Genomic DNA, 17651 nt, shown 5'->3' with positions numbered 1-17651 from the left:
GAGCCATCCACATTCTTTCTTGTAAGCAGTTACTCACTTGCTGCCAGTGGTATAGACAGTCTGTGACTAATGAACAGGTGGTTTAAAAGCCTGTGTAAGCCCTCTGGGGCTTGAACCTATGACCCTGGAATCCTTAGCACCAGCCAGCCTCACTAGCCCATAATAGAAGTGGATTTATTTTTAATGTAGACATTAAGTTAATTTAGTGTTCTAGCTTTAGAAGACCAAAAAAAAATCACCAGGCTCCAAGAACAAACACACCTTCTCTCCAGAATTATGCTCCCTTCAGAATTGATGGGAATTCTCTGTGAAAATGTCAGTTCTGGACTGAAAAGACACACTTCATTTAATGTAATTCAATTCAAGGGCAAATCTGGTGGGTGGAGGTATGCACTGGAACCGCAAACATTTGACTGTCTTAAATTTACTCTTGTAAGGGCCCAAGAAGTTACTGAGTGATGGAGCACTTAATAATGGAAGCAGAGTATTTGGATTGCTCTTAAGTATTATAATTGGAGGTCTATATGAAGATGGGTCTGACCCATTTCATGTATGACTAGGTCTCTAAAAATTGTCTTTGGGGTCTGTAGCAGGTTTCTTTGAATATCTTCACTGGGTATAAAGATTTATAGTTGGGTTAAAGTAGTCATTTGGAGCCAAACAAGGTGAAGCGTTGAATTGTGACATCCCCCTCTGATTTAGATATGAAAAGTGACCCTAAAGTTATGAGAACCACTTTCATATGCATGGATATGTACACATACACCGATATATGGCTCTAGTCTGGCTCTGAACGAGTTCTGGAAATGTTTTGAACAATGGTGGCATCAATAAAATAGAAGGCTAAAATCTTTTGGTTTGAATATTTTTGAAGGCAAGCAGCACTTGTTTGGGCATATAAATTCTAATGTTTGTTTGTTTTTTAAATTAGCCTTATTACTTTATGTTGTAAATGAGGAAGAAGGTGAAATTAAGGGCAATTCTGATGTGGCTAAGCAAATTTTATCTAACAAAGCCTATAAGACAAAATATAAAATACAGATGTTCAAACATCAGGAAATAATTAAGGCAGTCAGAAGGGCCTGCTAATTAAAATAGGTCAGAGAATACTCTGGAGGGTGGGAATGGAATATGTATTAACCAAAAGATTCTGGTGACAAGCATATTTATAAAAGGAAAACTGAAATAAATGGTAACTAAATTAAATTTTGAAATACAGTAAAATAAAGAGCGGTTGCAAATATCCATGAGAAAAGAGAAGCAAGGCAATGGATTTTGACATGGACTATAAGCAGCTGAGATTAGAAATAATCACAACAGAGAGCTGAGGAAAAGGCATAAAGGTTTCTTATGTCTTTGGGGGAAAAAACACTCAAAACTCAAGTATTTAGTGATTGAGTGGACAAGGTGATGAATGTGAGAGCTTTAGTCTAATTTTTGTTGGCCAATTGTTGTCAAAGAGTAGTTTGCCCAGATTAGATGGGAATCATAAGCATATTTACAAACTTAAATTTATGTCAGCTATCCTGTGATTATAAGACAATTAAACTAGAAAATCATTCATTTTCATTTGGGAAAAAAAAACATAAAATTGGGTATGTAAGTTCTTCTAGGACATACACTATTTTATTTCTTTCATTTCATTTTTTAATTTTCACTTATATTTATTTTAATTTTATTTTTTCATTTCAGCTCCATTGCCTTCCATGTGATAGGTCCTTAATAAATCCTTAATTCAATTAAATTGCATTCTAGATTATTACATCAAGCGAATACTTCCCTTTACATAGAAAAAGTCATAAAAAATACAATACTAGCTAGATGGCTCAGTGGATTGAGAACCAGGCCTAGAGAAGGGAGGTCCTGGGTTGAACTCTGGCCCTAGATACTTCCTAGGCAAGTAACTTAAGGTCCAATTGCCTGGCCCTTCCCACAATTTCTGCCTTGGAACCAATACACTGTATTGAGTCTAAGATGAAAGATGAGAGAGAGAGAGAGAGAGAGAGAGAGAGAGAGAGAATAGTATTATGATCTCTGAACTTAGTTCCAAAGAAGAGAAATGACTAATATTTTCCAGCAATTTGACATCTTTTAAGAGAATGAAGAAACACAGAAATTCTTATAAAGAAAAAGTATTTAAATTTTCTCAGAAAGATTGAGTCCAGAGAAAAATATGTCATCCAGTCTGAACTAAAATTGTCCAAGCTAGGCACTCACCAACCTGAAGATCAGGCTCCAAGGTAGAGCTTTACAGTTTATCCAAACTGTCTTTTCATTGTTTTGTCCCACAAAACACTCCCTCTATTGCTGAGCCTATCCCCCAAGTCTGGCATCCACTCCCTCCTACTCTCTGGCTTCCTTCACAACTTAACTCAAGCTGCATCAAGTCTCTCTGGATCCCCATAGTTGTCAGGCCCTTGCTCTCAATCGTTTTTGACTTATATATTTATGTTGTATATATTGTATAAATCTTCATCTGTGGCAGTAGCAATTGAAATAATACAAAGAATGAAATTGTAAAAAAATTTTTTCATGGTTATATGATTCTCCCTCCCCCTTTCTGGAGTTGACACGCAATTCCATTGGATTGTACATATATTATCACTCAAAACCTATTTCCATAATTTTCATTTTTGTAATAGAGTCATCTTTTAAAACCAAAACCCCAAATTGTTCACTCATATTGTAAATAAGTGATAAATCATATGTTTTCTTCAGGATTCCTACTCCCACAGTTCTTTTTCTGGGTGTGGATAGCATTCTTTCTTGTAAGTCCCTCAGGATGGTCTGGATCATTGCATTGCCTTTAGTAGCAAAGTCTATTACGTTTGATCATCCCACACTGCTCTCCAGGTTCTGCTTATTTCACTCTGCATCAGTTTATGTAAGTCCTTCCAGTTCTTTCTGAAATCCTCTGGTTCCTCATTCCTTATAGCACAATAGTATTCCGTCACAATTTGTTCAGCCATTCTCCAATTGGAGGGTATCTCCTCATTTTCCAATATTTTGCCCCCACAAAAAGCATAGCTATAAATATCGTTGTACAAACAGACCCTTTCCCATTTTTCCTATCTCTTTGGGATATAAACGTAGCAGTGTGTATTACTGGATCAAAGGGCATGCATAAAGGATGCAATTTTAAGCTAAATTTACCTAAGACTTTTGGAACACTTTGTATGTAAAGCACTACATAACTGTTAGCTATTATTTTTGTTATTGTGTGCTATCTCCCTTGTAGAACACAAGCTCCTTGAGGCACGTACTCTTTCTTCTTGTCTTTGTGTTCCCCTGCATCTAGCTCATATAGTAAAAACTTAATAAATATGTGTTGATTGATTCCAAGGTCATACCAAAAACAGAGCCAGAATTTTTAACCCTGTGCCTCTCGACTCCAAATCCAGCATTCTTTCCAATACGTATCACAACCACCACTTCTATGTTTGTCAGTGAATTTTCCTGAGCATCCACAATGGGCTTTTTAGTTGGTTCTCCTTTTCATCCTTATCAGAATCAATTCAGCTTATGTCTTCAGAATTTCATACTTGAGAGCTTGCCTTTCAAAATATTAGGCCATTGGATTCTATCCATATTTTCTGTGAACCATTTCAAATCCCCCAAAGAAGGCACCGTTTCTCCTCTTAAAAAACCAACAACTCAATGATACTAATACACTGTCTCTCTGTCTCGTCCCACCTCAAGGTTCTTATCTTTTCTACTTCAGCAACAAATTCCTTCTTATTGATCAGAATTAAGCTGTGACTTTCAGTTCCTTTTGGTGCCTCTTCTGCCTTTGGAAATCTTAACTTTTCTTTGAGGCAAATCAAATTGTTTTTTTTTTTAGCTTTCAGATTTGGGAAGAATAAAAAGTCCAAGCTAAGTTCAAGAGTCCAAGTTAAGATATTTATAATTTCTCAACATTAAAAATATGATCTTTTTCTGCCATGCTTTTACACTATGTTTCACAAACTCCTCATCCAGCTTTTCCTTTTGTCCAAGTAGTCTGTAGTATACATCTGGGTGGTGGGAGTAACAGAGAGGGGGGATATAACTTTCTAAAAAACAACATTTATTTAATTTTTACACATAGATACAGTTTTTAATAATTGTTCTCTGATATCTTGCAATTCATGTTCTCTCTCTCCTTCCATTCCCCCCTACCTAAGACAGTAGGCAATATAATATAAAGTTATACATGTGCTATCATGCAATATATATTTCCATGTTTGTCATGTTGTGAAAGAAGACACACATCACTTATATAAGATAAAAAAAAAACTCATGACAAAAATAAAGTGAAAAATGGTGTGCTTCAATCTTCATTCAGAGTCCATCAGTTCCTTCTGTGACAGTGGATAACCTTTTTCATCATAAGAACCTTATAGCTGACTTGGATTCTTGTATCACTGAAAAGAATTCATTCACAATTGATTATCATACATTGTTGCTGTTAATTGTGTTATAACATCCTCCTGGTTCTACTTGCTTCACTTTGCATCATGTCTGCTCTGTCATTTCTTATAGCTCAATAGTATTCCATTACAATCATATATTGTTCAACCATTCCCAAATGATGGACATCCCTTCAACTTCCAATTATTTACCACCACAAAAAAGAGCTGTTATAAAAAATTTTGTACAAGTAGGTCCTTTTTCCCCTAACTGATATCTCCATGGGACACAGACCTAGTAGTGTTATTGCTGGATGAACTAGTATATACAGTTTTATTGTCCTTTGGGCATGTTTCCAAATTGCTCTCCAGAATGGTTGCATCAGATCCGACACTGTATTAGTGTCCCAGTTTCCCCATGTCCCCCTCCAATATTTGTCATTTTCCTTTTTTGTTATATTAGGGGATCTGAGAGATGTGAAGTGGTACCTCCGAGTTTTTTCAATTTGCATTTCACTGATTAATAGTTATTTGGAGCATTTTATCATATGACTAAAGATAGTTTTAATTTCTTCATCTGAAAACTGCCTTTTCCTATCCTTTGATGATTTATCTATTGGGAATGACTTGTGTTCTAATAAATTTGACTCATTTCTCCATATATTTGAGAAATTAGATCCTTATCAGAGATACTTAATATAAAATTTTCCCCCAGTTTTTTATTTCTTTCTAATTTTAGTTTCATTGGTTTTGTTGGATGCAATTAATTGAGAAAATCCAGTATGGTGAAGGAAAAAACCTTGGTGGAGAACATTTGAGTGAGGATCAAAAGAGACAGAAATTGAAGTGATTAATCCCTCTTCTACAGATGTGTACTAACAGACCACCTAGACAAAAGGAAAAACTAGATGAGGAGTTTATGAAATGTAGTGCAAGCATGGAAGATAAAAAAAGGGTATTGTAAAGTTCAGAGATGATAAATATCTTAACATATGCTTGGACTCAAGGAAAAAAAAGGGACAGCCAGGTGGCTCAGTGGATATAAAGCCTAGATTGGAGATGGAAGATCCTAGGTTCAAGTCTGGATTCAAGACATTGTCTGATGTGTCCCTGGACAAGTCACTTACCCCTAGTTGCCTACCCCTAACCCTTCTTCTGCCTTGGAACTGATACTTAGTATGGATTCTAAGACAGGAGGTAAGGGTTTAAAAAAAAACAAATAACCATTTGCTTGGATCGTTTCTTTTTCCCAAATCAGAAAACTAAAAAAGAAAAACAATATTTTGCCACTATTTTTACAGAGATTTTTTAAATTAAATTTTCTGTTTTATTGTTAACATTTTTAGTTTAAACTTATAATCTACCTTCTTATCATCTGTAATGCTCTTTTTAATTGAGGTAAAGTATACATTTCTGGAGCCCTAGTTTACTTAGTTCACTACCCAAATTTTGTGGATTTGCATATAGTATTCTAAAGGCGTGAGTTTTATTGTTCTCTCTTTGTGTCCCTCTGACCCTGTCTGCCTTTCTTTCTATCTTACTCTCTTTTTCTCTGTCTCTCCTTCTTTCTCTGTTTCTTTCTCCCTGTCTCTCCCTTTCTCTCTGTCTCTCATTATTGATTCCTGTGAATTGCTGATACAGTTATTCCTCCTCCTAGTTTGAAATTGCCACTTTCAGCTTATCCAAAATGTCTCATTTCATCTCAATCATCTGAAGTTAAAGGAAACACTGCACTGTGAATAGAGAGCTAGCTTTAAAGCCAGGAAAAATGGTGTTCAATATCTTTTTCTGACATGCACTGACCATGTTACCTTGGGCAAGTCACTGAAATTCCTGTGTTCTAAACAATAGAAAATCTTCAGAGACAATGAGTTGCAGAGAGTAAACTCAACTGAAATGGCACCAAAAGCCACCCAGTTGATTCTCCTAAAGTTCAGGTCTGATCAAAAGACCAACCCCAGCCCCTAATCAATAAACCTTAATAACCCCTGTTGCCTCCAGGAGCAAATAAAAAATGCTCAGTTTGGCATTCAAAACTCTTCATAATCTAGCCCCCTGTTATCTTTCCAATCTTCCTTTTCCTTACTCCCAAACACATGCTTTTTAAATCTGTGACACTGGACTCCTAGCTATTCCACAAACAAATCACTACATTTTCCATGGCTCTTGGAATTTTCTCTGCCAGGAATGCTCTCCCGCCTCTGTTTTGTTACACAGAAGACCACTGGCCTTCTGTAAGTCCCAACTAAAATCCCCACTTCTCCATGAAGCCTCTTCCAATCCCCCTCCATCCTAGTGCCTTCCTTCAGTTAATTATTTCATATTTTCCCCATATATATTTAAATATACTTGTGTGCATGTCATCGTCTCCCCCAGTAGATTGTAAGCTCTTTGAGGGCAGGGACTATCTTTTGCCTCTTTTTTTATCCTTAGCACTTAACACAGTTCTTGACTCTTGGCAGCTACATAAAATTCACTTCTCTAATGAGATGTCCATACCTCATTTCAGTTTCCCACCACTACTTATCCCAAACCTTCCCTCTTATTTTCCTAGACTACAGGCAATAACCACTGAGGGCTTCCAAGTCTTAAGAGAGGCATGATCACAACATGGCATGGGGAAGATGACCCCAGAAGTAGTGTCACTGATGAAATGGAGAGGAGATAGGATGAAATCAGCAAGACCATAATGGAAGCTTAGCACAGTGAGGACCCGAAGGAAGATGGTTGCAGGAAGGGCACAGAAAGGAAGGAATGAAGGTGAGGGATATGGTGGAGGTAGAATCCACAGGATTTGACAACATAAGGAGAGGGAAGAGTCAGATAATGCTAAGGTTTCCAATCTGGTTAATGTAGATTGTAGGTTAGTTAATCAAAATAGAGATGTTAAAATGAAGTGGAGGTTTGGGGAGGAAGATAATGAGTTTAGATCCGGGGATTTTGAATTTGAGAATCCAACAAGACATCCAGGTGAAGATAGAGCTAATAGAGAGTTGGAACCATGGGCCTATAATTCTGCAAAGAGAATGGAAATAGAAATACACACTTTTATGAGTCATCTGCATAGTATTCCTAATAAATGAAATCTTGGGATGAATTGGCAAGGTAGAGAAATAAAAGGAAAAAGGATAAAAGAAAATATAAAGGAATCAATGGCCTATACTTGTGGGACACTCATGTTTAAGAGTGGAAGGAAGAGGAGACTGCAAAAAAAAAGTCAAAAGAGAAAAAGTGATAAGAAGACTAGGAGAACCAGGAGAACATAGAGTAGTCATAGAAACAATCTATAGCAAATTTCCTTTTCCCATTAACTAGATCTCAAAAGATGAATGACCTGGACCAAGCAGAGTCCAGAAGCAGCATTAAGAGAAAAGGAAGGTAAAATGAAGAGTCCCTAGACTCGAGTCTGGGGGAAAAGGGACAGCAATCATAGAAGAAGAAAAAAAACAAAACACTCCAGTAGGCAGCAACATGAAAACAAGAATCAGGATCCACAGGTTCCCTAATTACAAATGTGAAGGTGCCCACGTTGCTTACTTTTTTTATTCTAAAAAGTTAAAATTCTTATAGGAGAAACTTATGAAAGCGAGTCTCAGACCTCAAGAAGTTTGTGGTCTCACAGATCTGCTTTATGAGATAACAGATACTATTGTTGACAACAAAAAAAAAAACAAAAAAAAAACCTTCTACCCTCTATTTCCCACCTGGAACTTGTGACCTTTTCCTGAGTGCCCCATGGCATCCTGAAAGAATGTATGCACCTGTGAGAAGGGAATAGCTCATTCCCTCTCCCTGAGTGATAATCAGGTGGTGGGAGCCAGCTTTAAAGAAAACCCTAAGGTTTCTATCCATTCAGTGTTCCTTTAGATTTTATCTGAAATCTCTCCCACTGACTCAACTCTAGCTTTGCCACTGTGGAGCCTTCATGAATATCCATCCATCCTTCTGAAAGTCACCTTGGTTACCCTAGTTACCCCACCACTTTCTCTCTCCCAGGCCAACAGGGCTCTGATCAGACTGAGCTATTGCTGCTAAAATATGTCATTTGGACTTTAATGCCCCCTCTTTTGCTTAATGAACTGTTATCAGCATTTCCATTGGTGCTTTCCAGAAACACCAGCTCAGCTGGATGTGGGCACGTGACCAGATTTTGCTGTTGGGTAGCCAGGGCTCTAGTTTGTATCCTGAAGGAACCGATGAATAGCACCCACCTTGAATCGCAATTGAGCATCGTTGGAGGTAGACTCTCTGTAAAAGTCATTCTGCCCTCTCATGCAGCTATTGCATGTAGGGTAAGGATTATGGGCTTCTAGGAGTTGCACAAACAAAATGCCAAGATGTTTGTGAATAGTTGGACTAATCCTAGTCATTTTACTTACAGGCGATGTCATTATTTGATACTTAAATTTAGATTGGCAGTAATTTGTGAAAAAGGATGGATGGAGTTCTTGTCTTTTGCCTATTTGGATAAATCTATTGGCAGTCAGATTGCAGTGAAAATTTAACTAATAACAGCCAAAGTTAAAGGTGCCTCCCCTGAAATTGAAATTTTAACATGGTATAAAAAAATTGAGTTTTAGCTTTATATATTCATGTGTCAATTAAAACTTAAGTAGTCAAATGAAGCTAACATTGCCTAATGAGTGGTTTCATGTTACTGTTATCTCCCATAATGGACAGATACTGAAGCCCTGTGAAGAGAATTGGATTGGGTTGAGTTGATAATGATTTTCATTTCTAGTTAAGAGCACCCTGGAGCAGAGTGTATAGCCCTGTAGCATCAGACAGAAATTTGGTACCACAACCTGATGTGAGTGGAAGAACATGGTCATTAACCCCCACGCACCTCCCCCAAAAAACCCTTGATCTAATCTATGTTAATTTAGAACTGGATGACATAGAACTCTTGTTTAAAATATGATAGAGAGTTGTTTGCAGTCGTGCTAAAGCTACATGAACCAAAATTCAGTGGTTAAATAAAAACAGAATTTTTTTAAAATTCCATTTTAGATCCCTTGGATGTGATTCAAATATATTTGCATTTTCTTCTGTGACTATAATGACATGAATCTGCATTTCTTTTAGTAGAAGATAAAGGAAAGTTGAAAGCCAATAGTTCTGTTCAACCTTCGAGCACTGATGGAGGTTTATTTCTATCCAAACCCGGAGCAACAACCCCTTTACCCCTGGGAGCAGTGACCTCGCCTTCCAAAAGCACCAACGGAGCCCCCAGTGCCGTTTCTGAATCAGAAGAGGAAAAAGCCAAAAAATTACTTTACTGTTCACTATGCAAAGTGGCTGTGAACTCTCTGTCACAGCTAGAGGCCCATAACACAGGTTAGCATCTGTCTCTTGAATTTAAATTATGCTTATGACAACTGCAAACATTTTATCTGCTAAAGCTCTTGGTTGTCTATCATGGCTTAGACGTAGCAAACATTACAGCTTTCTGGTGTCAAGGAGTCAGCCCTTTTAGGAAAAATGGGACAACAAAGCAGAGGCAGCCCATTGATCTAGCAGCTCTAGTTAGTGTCATTTCAGCTGGAGAATGTTCTACAATGTGGACTACTTCCACCCAAAAATGAACTTGAGGTCCACTTCATCGTGCTTATTAAAAGCAGTAACACGTGTACATTTCATGGCCCTTTAGGATCCAAACACAAGACAATGGTTGAAGCTCGCAATGGGGCTGGTCCAATTAAGTCCTACCCGAGACCGGGATCCAGGTTAAAGATTCAGAATGGCAGCAAGGGTTCAGGATTGCAGAACAAAACGTTTCATTGTGAAATCTGTGATGTTCATGTGAATTCGGAAATTCAGCTTAAGCAGGTAAAGTACCCCGAATGTCTCTGTCAGCCTGGGAAGGTCGCTCCCTTCTCTGGGCCAGAATTTCCCCGTCTTTAAAATGAAGAGTTAGAACCGTCTTGGCCTTCTGTCTGGCCTCAGTCAGGGTTGTATTTGGGGCACGAGAGGTGATTCTGGATTTTCAGATGTTTTGGTGACCCCGGTAGTCCCAGGAGAACTGGGTGAAAGCACTCGGGTATCCCCAAGAAGGAAACAAAGCGAACTGCTAATGCATCCACCCTGGTTTTCTTTTCAGCACATTTCTAGCAGAAGGCACAAGGACAGAGTAGCGGGGAAGCCCATGAAACCCAAGTACAGCCCTTACAACAAACTGCAGCGGAGCCCAAGTATTTTAGCCGTGAGTACTACCAGCCCTGCATCCCCATGCTCTGGCAGCCTTGGCCGAGGGAGCTGGGGAACGGAAGGGTGGGATGGGGATGGAGGTGGTGGGGTCCTAGGGGTCACCCAGCTAGTTCAGTCCCCACCTTAAAGGCCATGAGCGAGAAACGCTGACACCCAAGGGAGTGATTGCCCCATTCCTGATCTTCTTGAGAGAAGCTTATCCAGGCTGAAGCCTGGGGGGCTGGCACAGACCAAACTCTCAAAGGACTCTTGTCCCTGCCCTTCACCCCAACCTCTGCTGGCACCTGGAGCAATACCATGCATTAGCATATAAAGAGGAGAAGTAATGTCAGCAGAGCTAGGGCAAGTGATGCCTTGGGAACCCTAGAGTGTGCGAAACCTAATGAAATCACTGTAACACAAACAGAAATCTACCCTTTTTTATCGCTGCTCGCCTGCCTCTCTAGCTCTTCACCTTATTTTGTGTGGGCTGGGGTGGGTGCTTGAGTATTTTCACTGTAGGTATCCAGCAAGCATATGGATATTCAGCTTTTCTACCCTCCTTGCAAGAGGTTCCATTTTTCAGGGGGGGGTTTGCAAGAAGGTCTAAGACCTCCAGAAGCCTAAATTAATTTGTTTTTTAATTTCTTTTTATTTTCATTCTCCCAATATACCTAAAAGTTGACAAATGTCTGTGTGTAAAAGAAATTTCCTTTGGTTACATTTAGCCAGATGACATTTCTTTAAGACCAGGATCTCCTATTCAGTAGAATTCAATAGAATAGCTCGAAAATTCAGGCCCATTGGAATAATGGGAAATTGGGAGAGAAAAGTAGGCATTTACAAGTTGTTAACAGTGGTATAAATATCCGTTTTCATTACAAACCTCAATTTCCAGTGCATTTTATTGGAAACGATCCAAGGATGAAGGACTAGAAATGAATTAAGTAGGCACCATGTAAATACACAAGTAGGTGAATTTCCCGGCCTCTTCAGGGCCCCCTAGCTTGGTGCCTATAAGTCTATTGTTCCTCCCCACAACCTGACCTCTTTATGATAGTGTGTACAGGTGTACCCTGCATTGAGCAAAGCTGGTGTAAGAAAATATAGATTTACAGGACAGCTATGCTAATCAGGGTTTGAGTGACTTCTAAATCTCTTAAGTTCCCTTTCAACTCATGTATTTAATTGACGAACTTTTAAAACCCATTTTAACTTAAATTCTATTTGTACCCAAACTTAAGGGGTGCACATTTTTTTCTAAACTGAAATACCTTTAAACTAACTTCCCTACTATATATCTCTTCTGGTCCCCAATGTTATAGGTCACATTTTAAAAAACAATAATAAAATTTCCATATGTTGAAGCCTTTTACTAAAGCAGGTGACAAGGGTCATTCAGATATTGCAAAAAATGTCAGTGAGTTGCATTGTGGGTTAAGAAGACCCTTGGGAATTTGAATTGAGCTCAGAAGTCTAAGCAGAGAGTCTTCTGTGCGAAAAGATGGTTTTTATTTTTCTTGCTATGCAGCATCATAAAATAGCTTGAGTAACTCTTCAGGGGAGACTTTCCCATGCTCTAGTGCCCAGAGGCAAAGACCACTGAAAAAGGGTCAAAGTGGAAGCAAATTAAAGCTAAACTATGCCAGGAGCTAGACTGCCAAGCATATCCATTTTTTTGAGTCCTGAGCCTGGAGTTAAGATTTTAACAGCTTGGAGAAGCTTTCTGCTATTAACGTATTACTTGCAAAAATGTATTTTTGTCAGCATTGCTATCATTTTAAAGTAGTATTTGCTTCCTCTCTAACATTGCCCCCTTGCCTTTTTTTTCCCCCTCCCTCCATAGGCAAAACTTGCATTCCAGAAAGATATGATAAAGCCTTTGGCCCCGGCTTTCCTCTCCTCTCCTCTGGCTGCCGCAGCAGCTGTCTCATCTGCACTGTCCCTGCCTCCTCGGCCATCTACATCATTATTCCAGGCTCCAGCCATACCACCAGCCCTCCTGAGGGCAGGCCACGGACCCATCCGAGCAACTCCTGCATCCATCCTTTTTGCTCCATACTAACACGTAAAAATGATGATTGTTGTGGCCAGTAGGAAAGTTAAGAAAGGAAGCACACACAAAAAGGGATTGAATAATTGAACCATTTTACTTGGAAAGGCTTCCCTCAGAATGCAGTAAGACCCGCTCCACTCTCTCTCCTTCCCTCTGCCCTTCCCTAGATGCACTCAAGGATGCTCACAGACAGGTCCTATCACTCGGGAGTCTGTACCTCTTAGGGTTGGGTCCAGCTCTCCTCCTCGCCTCCAATCATGTTTAATTGGATGTCTGAGACATTTGGTTTCCTGAAAACAAGTTGCTCAGAAAAGACACATCACCCAAATTCTCTGGTTGTATTTCCACGGGTGTGAGCTTACTGGGAAAAAAATGGATTACTTTCCTGACAGACTTGAAAACTAGGGTCTTCCTCTTGCTTCTGTAAATAAATCTTTGGAATCCAACTGGGCATATTCTAGTGTGGGGAAAAAATTAGATTAACAAAAGTGCTTAATTGTGGATAACATCCTATTAATGGATTACCAATGTTTTCTTTCCCGTGTACTGTTGTTGACAGGGATTGTGTACTGTTTTAGACCCAAGTCCTGTTGTACTTCGTGTAGTACTAGAACTGTATCTCCTGTCTGAATTAAACATTTTAGTTGCTGTGTAAATGTTAGGAAGCAACGCAGCTTTGAAGTGTATTTTTTATTTTTTTTAAAGAAAAACAAGATAATGAAGAATTTCTTTTATTTCATGTTTTATTTAGAAATATTTTTTAAAAATAGAAAGCCATATAATATAGTTATGATTACTACCTGTTTGCCATTTGTTTAACTTATTTTGTCGCTTCCTCACTAGTTTAAGTTGTTAAGCAATGTACAAAACAAAACAAAAAAGGAAAATACCTGAGCTTCCTAAATGCACATTATCTCAGCTCATGTGTGTTCTGCAAGAAGACAATGAATCCATGTATTTATACGTAAATAATTTCTCCCTCCATTTCTAACCTGTTTTCATTTGTAACAATGCTACATAATTTTGTGGCTCCCTAATGCAATAATGTACAGGATATAAAGTATTTATAATTAAACAACTAGTCTTTTCTGTTGATTGAATATATTGCAGGTTCTGCCTCCCTGTCCCCACCTCCTTTTTTTTTTAAGTCGATATCAGTACGAGTGAACTACTTGTGATATCAGGGGTGACAGATATAATAAAAGCAACAAAATAGAACTAACTCTTTTAGAACATCTGTATCTGCAATCTGTAAATGGTAAAATGTCTGTGTATTTTTTTAAATGTACCTTTGCAATAAAAGAGTATGGAAAAATAGAGTGCGGTGGTGTTTGACATTTATTCTCCCCCCTCAGCACCAAGATGTTTCTGACTTGAAATTACCTAACAAAAGGCCATTCGCAAGTACACAGATTGTCTCTTATCAATGAACATTTATTTAGTCTTTTTCTTTTTTTGGCCACATAGAGTGGTCAGTAAGCTTCACGACTTCCCCATGAGATGTAGGTTTTTACTGCTATCCACTGAGCCTCAAGGAAGTTGGGGAGGAGGTTGGAAAGGAGAGAACTGATTTTCTCCCCATCCTAAATCCCAACCACAGTCATGTTGAGAAGAGAAATAGAAAGGGGATGAGCTAGCTTAAGGCAAGTTACTGGAAAGACAGCTCAGATGCACTGGGAAGGGCTGCCTTGTAAACTAGTACATTAAACTCCATTTGTTTAGGGCTTTATGGTCTTCAAAGCACAGCTGACATCATCTCATTGGATCCTCACCGAAGCCCTCTGAGGAACGGAGCTCGGATATCAGTGGCCTCATTTCACTGATGAACCAGACCCAGGTAGAACAGAAAGATTAAGTGCCTTATAGCAGCGTGGGCCTAGAGCTCAGGTCCTCCGGTTCCTAGTTCAACACCCTTTGTTACTTCCACACAGCCTTATCCTGTGCAGGGTGTCAGGGTAATTTGAGAGTTCTTGTCCAGCATTCAGTATTTGAAATTGTATATTACCTATTGGATCGATAAACGCCTCCAGCTACATATTACGTTCTCTCCATTAGGCTGTGGTTGCGTCTTCAGACACTACATTGTAAAGATCTTGCTAGATCCTGCTTCAGCTTCACTGTGTGGTTAAGCTGAGGAGGTTTTCCTAGCCTCCCTGGACAATCGTATTTCTCTTTATCTTGCATCAGGCCACCTAGCATTAAAGGAGCTTATTTTACGGCACCCTCCCACCTGAGAAATGTCCTGACACTGTAGTGATACAGATTCTAGAAGCCTGTATTTACTGATCTGATTTATAACGTCCTGATAAAGTCACTGCAGGGAGCAAGTACAAAAGGATAGTGATTAATTAAGATACCTACAATAGTCGTCGTCGGCGTCGTCATCGTTGTTGTCATCGTTGTTGTCATAGTCTTATAATCAGTAGAAGACATTGAAAAAATACATCTTGCACTAGGGCAGACAGTAATCCAAATAGGGCCTCCATCAGGATGGCTTACAAAGCAAGGCCTCTAGACAATTTCTTTGAGCAATGGGTCACTTATTCTCTTTCTCCTTTACTCTAGGTCTTTCCTTCTCCTTCCTTCCCTCTCTCTCTCCTTTCTCTGTTTTTCTCTGTTTCTCCTCTAGATAGATAGATAGATAGATAGATAGATAGATAGATAGATAGATAGATAGATAGATACATACATATGTCTCTCCCTCTCTCCCTTCCTCCCTCCCTCTTCTTTCTCTCTCCCCTCTCTCTCTCCCCCCTCCTTCTCTACCTCCCTCTCTTTCTCTTTTTCTCTTTCTCCACCTCTCATTTTCTCTTTCTCTCCTTTTCTTTCTCTGTCCCTCTCCTTTTCTCTCTCTCCCCTTCCACCCTCCCCCTCTCCTTTTTTTCTCTCTCCCCTTCCCCCTCTTTCCCCATCTCCTTTTTTTCTCTCCCCTCTCCTTTTTTTCTCTACCTCTTTCTCTTCCCTTCTACTTTTCTTTTTTCTCTATCTCTCCCTCTCTTTCTCTCCATCTCTTTTCTTTGTCTCTTTCTCCTTTCTGTCTCTGCCTCTCTCCTCTTTCTCTCAGACATACACACGACCTCAACTATTTTGTGTCATGGATCCCTTTGGCTGTCTGATGAAGCCTATGGACCTATTCTCAGAAAAAAAATGCTTTTCATTCATAAAATGAAATACATAGGATTTAAAAGGAAATAAATTATATTGAAAGAATTTATCAAAATATTTATTTTTTTAAAGTTAGTCCTCAAGTTATAATTTTCTGCAGGTTGAAAAGCTATGCCTGCTCACCACAGAATCAAAATTATTCACAAAGGCCATTCCTGCCAATTTTAATTCCCATGAGCCTTAAGAAGAGAATGTCTCAGTATCCCATATGGCTCCTAACAATTACTTTGTGCAAAGTATATCAATAGAATAGAGTCATTGCAATAAGCAAAGAAAAGGAAAGGGATATTAAGCAAAATAATAATTACCAAATAAATATTATAGGACACGTTACAACAAGAAATCCACATTCAATGGATCCACTGAATGTGGATTTCTTCCTTCATCTGAGGAAGTTCTAATTGGAACCATTATAGTTGAATGGATTTGGGAAACTCAAGGTCTGGATTCAAATCCTGCTTGTGATGTTAGGGGAAAGCCTTTGGGTCTTAGTTCTTTAACTATTTAATATAGGGGTCAGATTATCGCAGGTTTTTTACTCTGATTTTATAATTTTGGGGTGTGAAAATGAGCATAATGAAACTGAACTCTCCTTACCTCCTCTCAGCTTCCAAAAGAAAAAAATATGTTTCAATGAAAATAATGATAACTGACATTCATAAAGTACTATAAAGTTTGTGAAATGTGCCCTCTTTGTATGCCTGTCTCTTTATATAGTGATAAATATACATACATACATACATATATATATATATATATATATGGAGGGAGGGAGGGAGAGAGAATGAGAAAGGAAGGTGCTGGGGAAGAGACAGAGAAGAAAGAAAGGAAGGAAAGGAAGGAAGAAGAGAGAAAGAAAGAAAGAAAGAAAGAAAGAAAGAAAGAAAGAAAGAAAGAAAGGAAGGAAGGAAGGAAGGAAGGAAGGAAGGAAGGAAGGAAGGAAGGAAGGAAGGAAGGAAAGGAAGGAAGGAAGGAAGGAAGGAAGGAAGGAAGGAAGGAAAGAAAGAGAAAAAGAAAGAAGGGAGAGAGAGAAAAAAGGGGGACAAAAACAGAAAGACAAAGAAAGAAAGAGAGAAAGGGAATGAGAGAGAAAGAGACAGACAGACAGAGAGAAATGTCTGTCTTCTCACTTAATCTCACCAAAGGCACTATTGTGATAAAGAAGACCTGGGGGGAAATCATACTTTGTGGGGGAAAAGTAACTTAATGAGATTCACCCTTAGAAGGTAAGAATTCTTACAAATTAAGAAATATAAAGGATTTCCACAGTTCTAAGAATCCCATCTATGGCACCCAAGTTAGAGTTTCACTCCTGACTAATACAAAAAAAAAAGTGGTAGAACACTGGTTTGGTCCTAAATAATTATATTAGTTTTCATGTATATAGTACTTATGATAAGTAAATGTAGACTTAAGCCCTGATTACATCAATTTTTGTCTTTGTATTCCCAACACCAACACAGTGGCTAGCACATAGTATATGATTAATACATACTAATTAATAGTTGGTTGCCTTACATACCTGTCTCATTTTAATAACCAGGTAAGATTATTGTTACTGAGTTGTGAAATGGCTCTTTGAGACCCCTTGGACCATACCATCCATGGAGTTTTCTTGGCAAGGATACTGGAAAGGGTTGCCATTTCCTTCTCCAGGGGGTTAAGGCAAAGAGAGGTTAAGTGATTTGCCCAGGGTCACATAATTAGTCACTGTCTAAGTCTGGATTTGAAATGAGGTCTAAGTCCAGGCTCTATCCACTAAGCCACCAAGCTGCCTCCACCCTGTAAGGTAGGTGCTTGCATTCCTGTTTTACAAAAGAGAAAACGGAGACTCAAATAGACTAAATATATTGCTC

General features: G+C 38.7%; 1 protein-coding gene across 6 annotated transcripts in view; it reads left to right on the top strand.

The window, feature by feature from the left end:
- ZNF385B (zinc finger protein 385B) overlaps positions 1 to 13945 on the top strand; it is a 553635-nt gene extending 539690 nt beyond the window's left edge. For all 6 annotated transcript variants that reach the window (XM_016433726.2, XM_056794085.1, XM_056794086.1 and 3 more), the window contains 4 exons: positions 9477 to 9725; positions 10039 to 10217; positions 10489 to 10590; positions 12421 to 13945. In XM_016433726.2, coding sequence (XP_016289212.1) covers positions 9477 to 9725; positions 10039 to 10217; positions 10489 to 10590; positions 12421 to 12639 — 749 coding nt within the window. In that variant the 3' untranslated portion in view covers positions 12640 to 13945. The remainder of the gene's footprint in view (positions 1 to 9476; positions 9726 to 10038; positions 10218 to 10488; positions 10591 to 12420) is intronic.
- The last annotated feature ends 3706 nt before the right edge of the window (positions 13946 to 17651 follow it).

This window comes from Monodelphis domestica, chromosome 4 (genome assembly GCF_027887165.1).
Source record: "Monodelphis domestica isolate mMonDom1 chromosome 4, mMonDom1.pri, whole genome shotgun sequence".
NCBI lineage: Eukaryota > Metazoa > Chordata > Mammalia > Didelphimorphia > Didelphidae > Monodelphis > Monodelphis domestica.
Note: the sequence above shows the minus strand (reverse complement) of the source record. Positions and strands in the feature narration are given on the sequence as shown.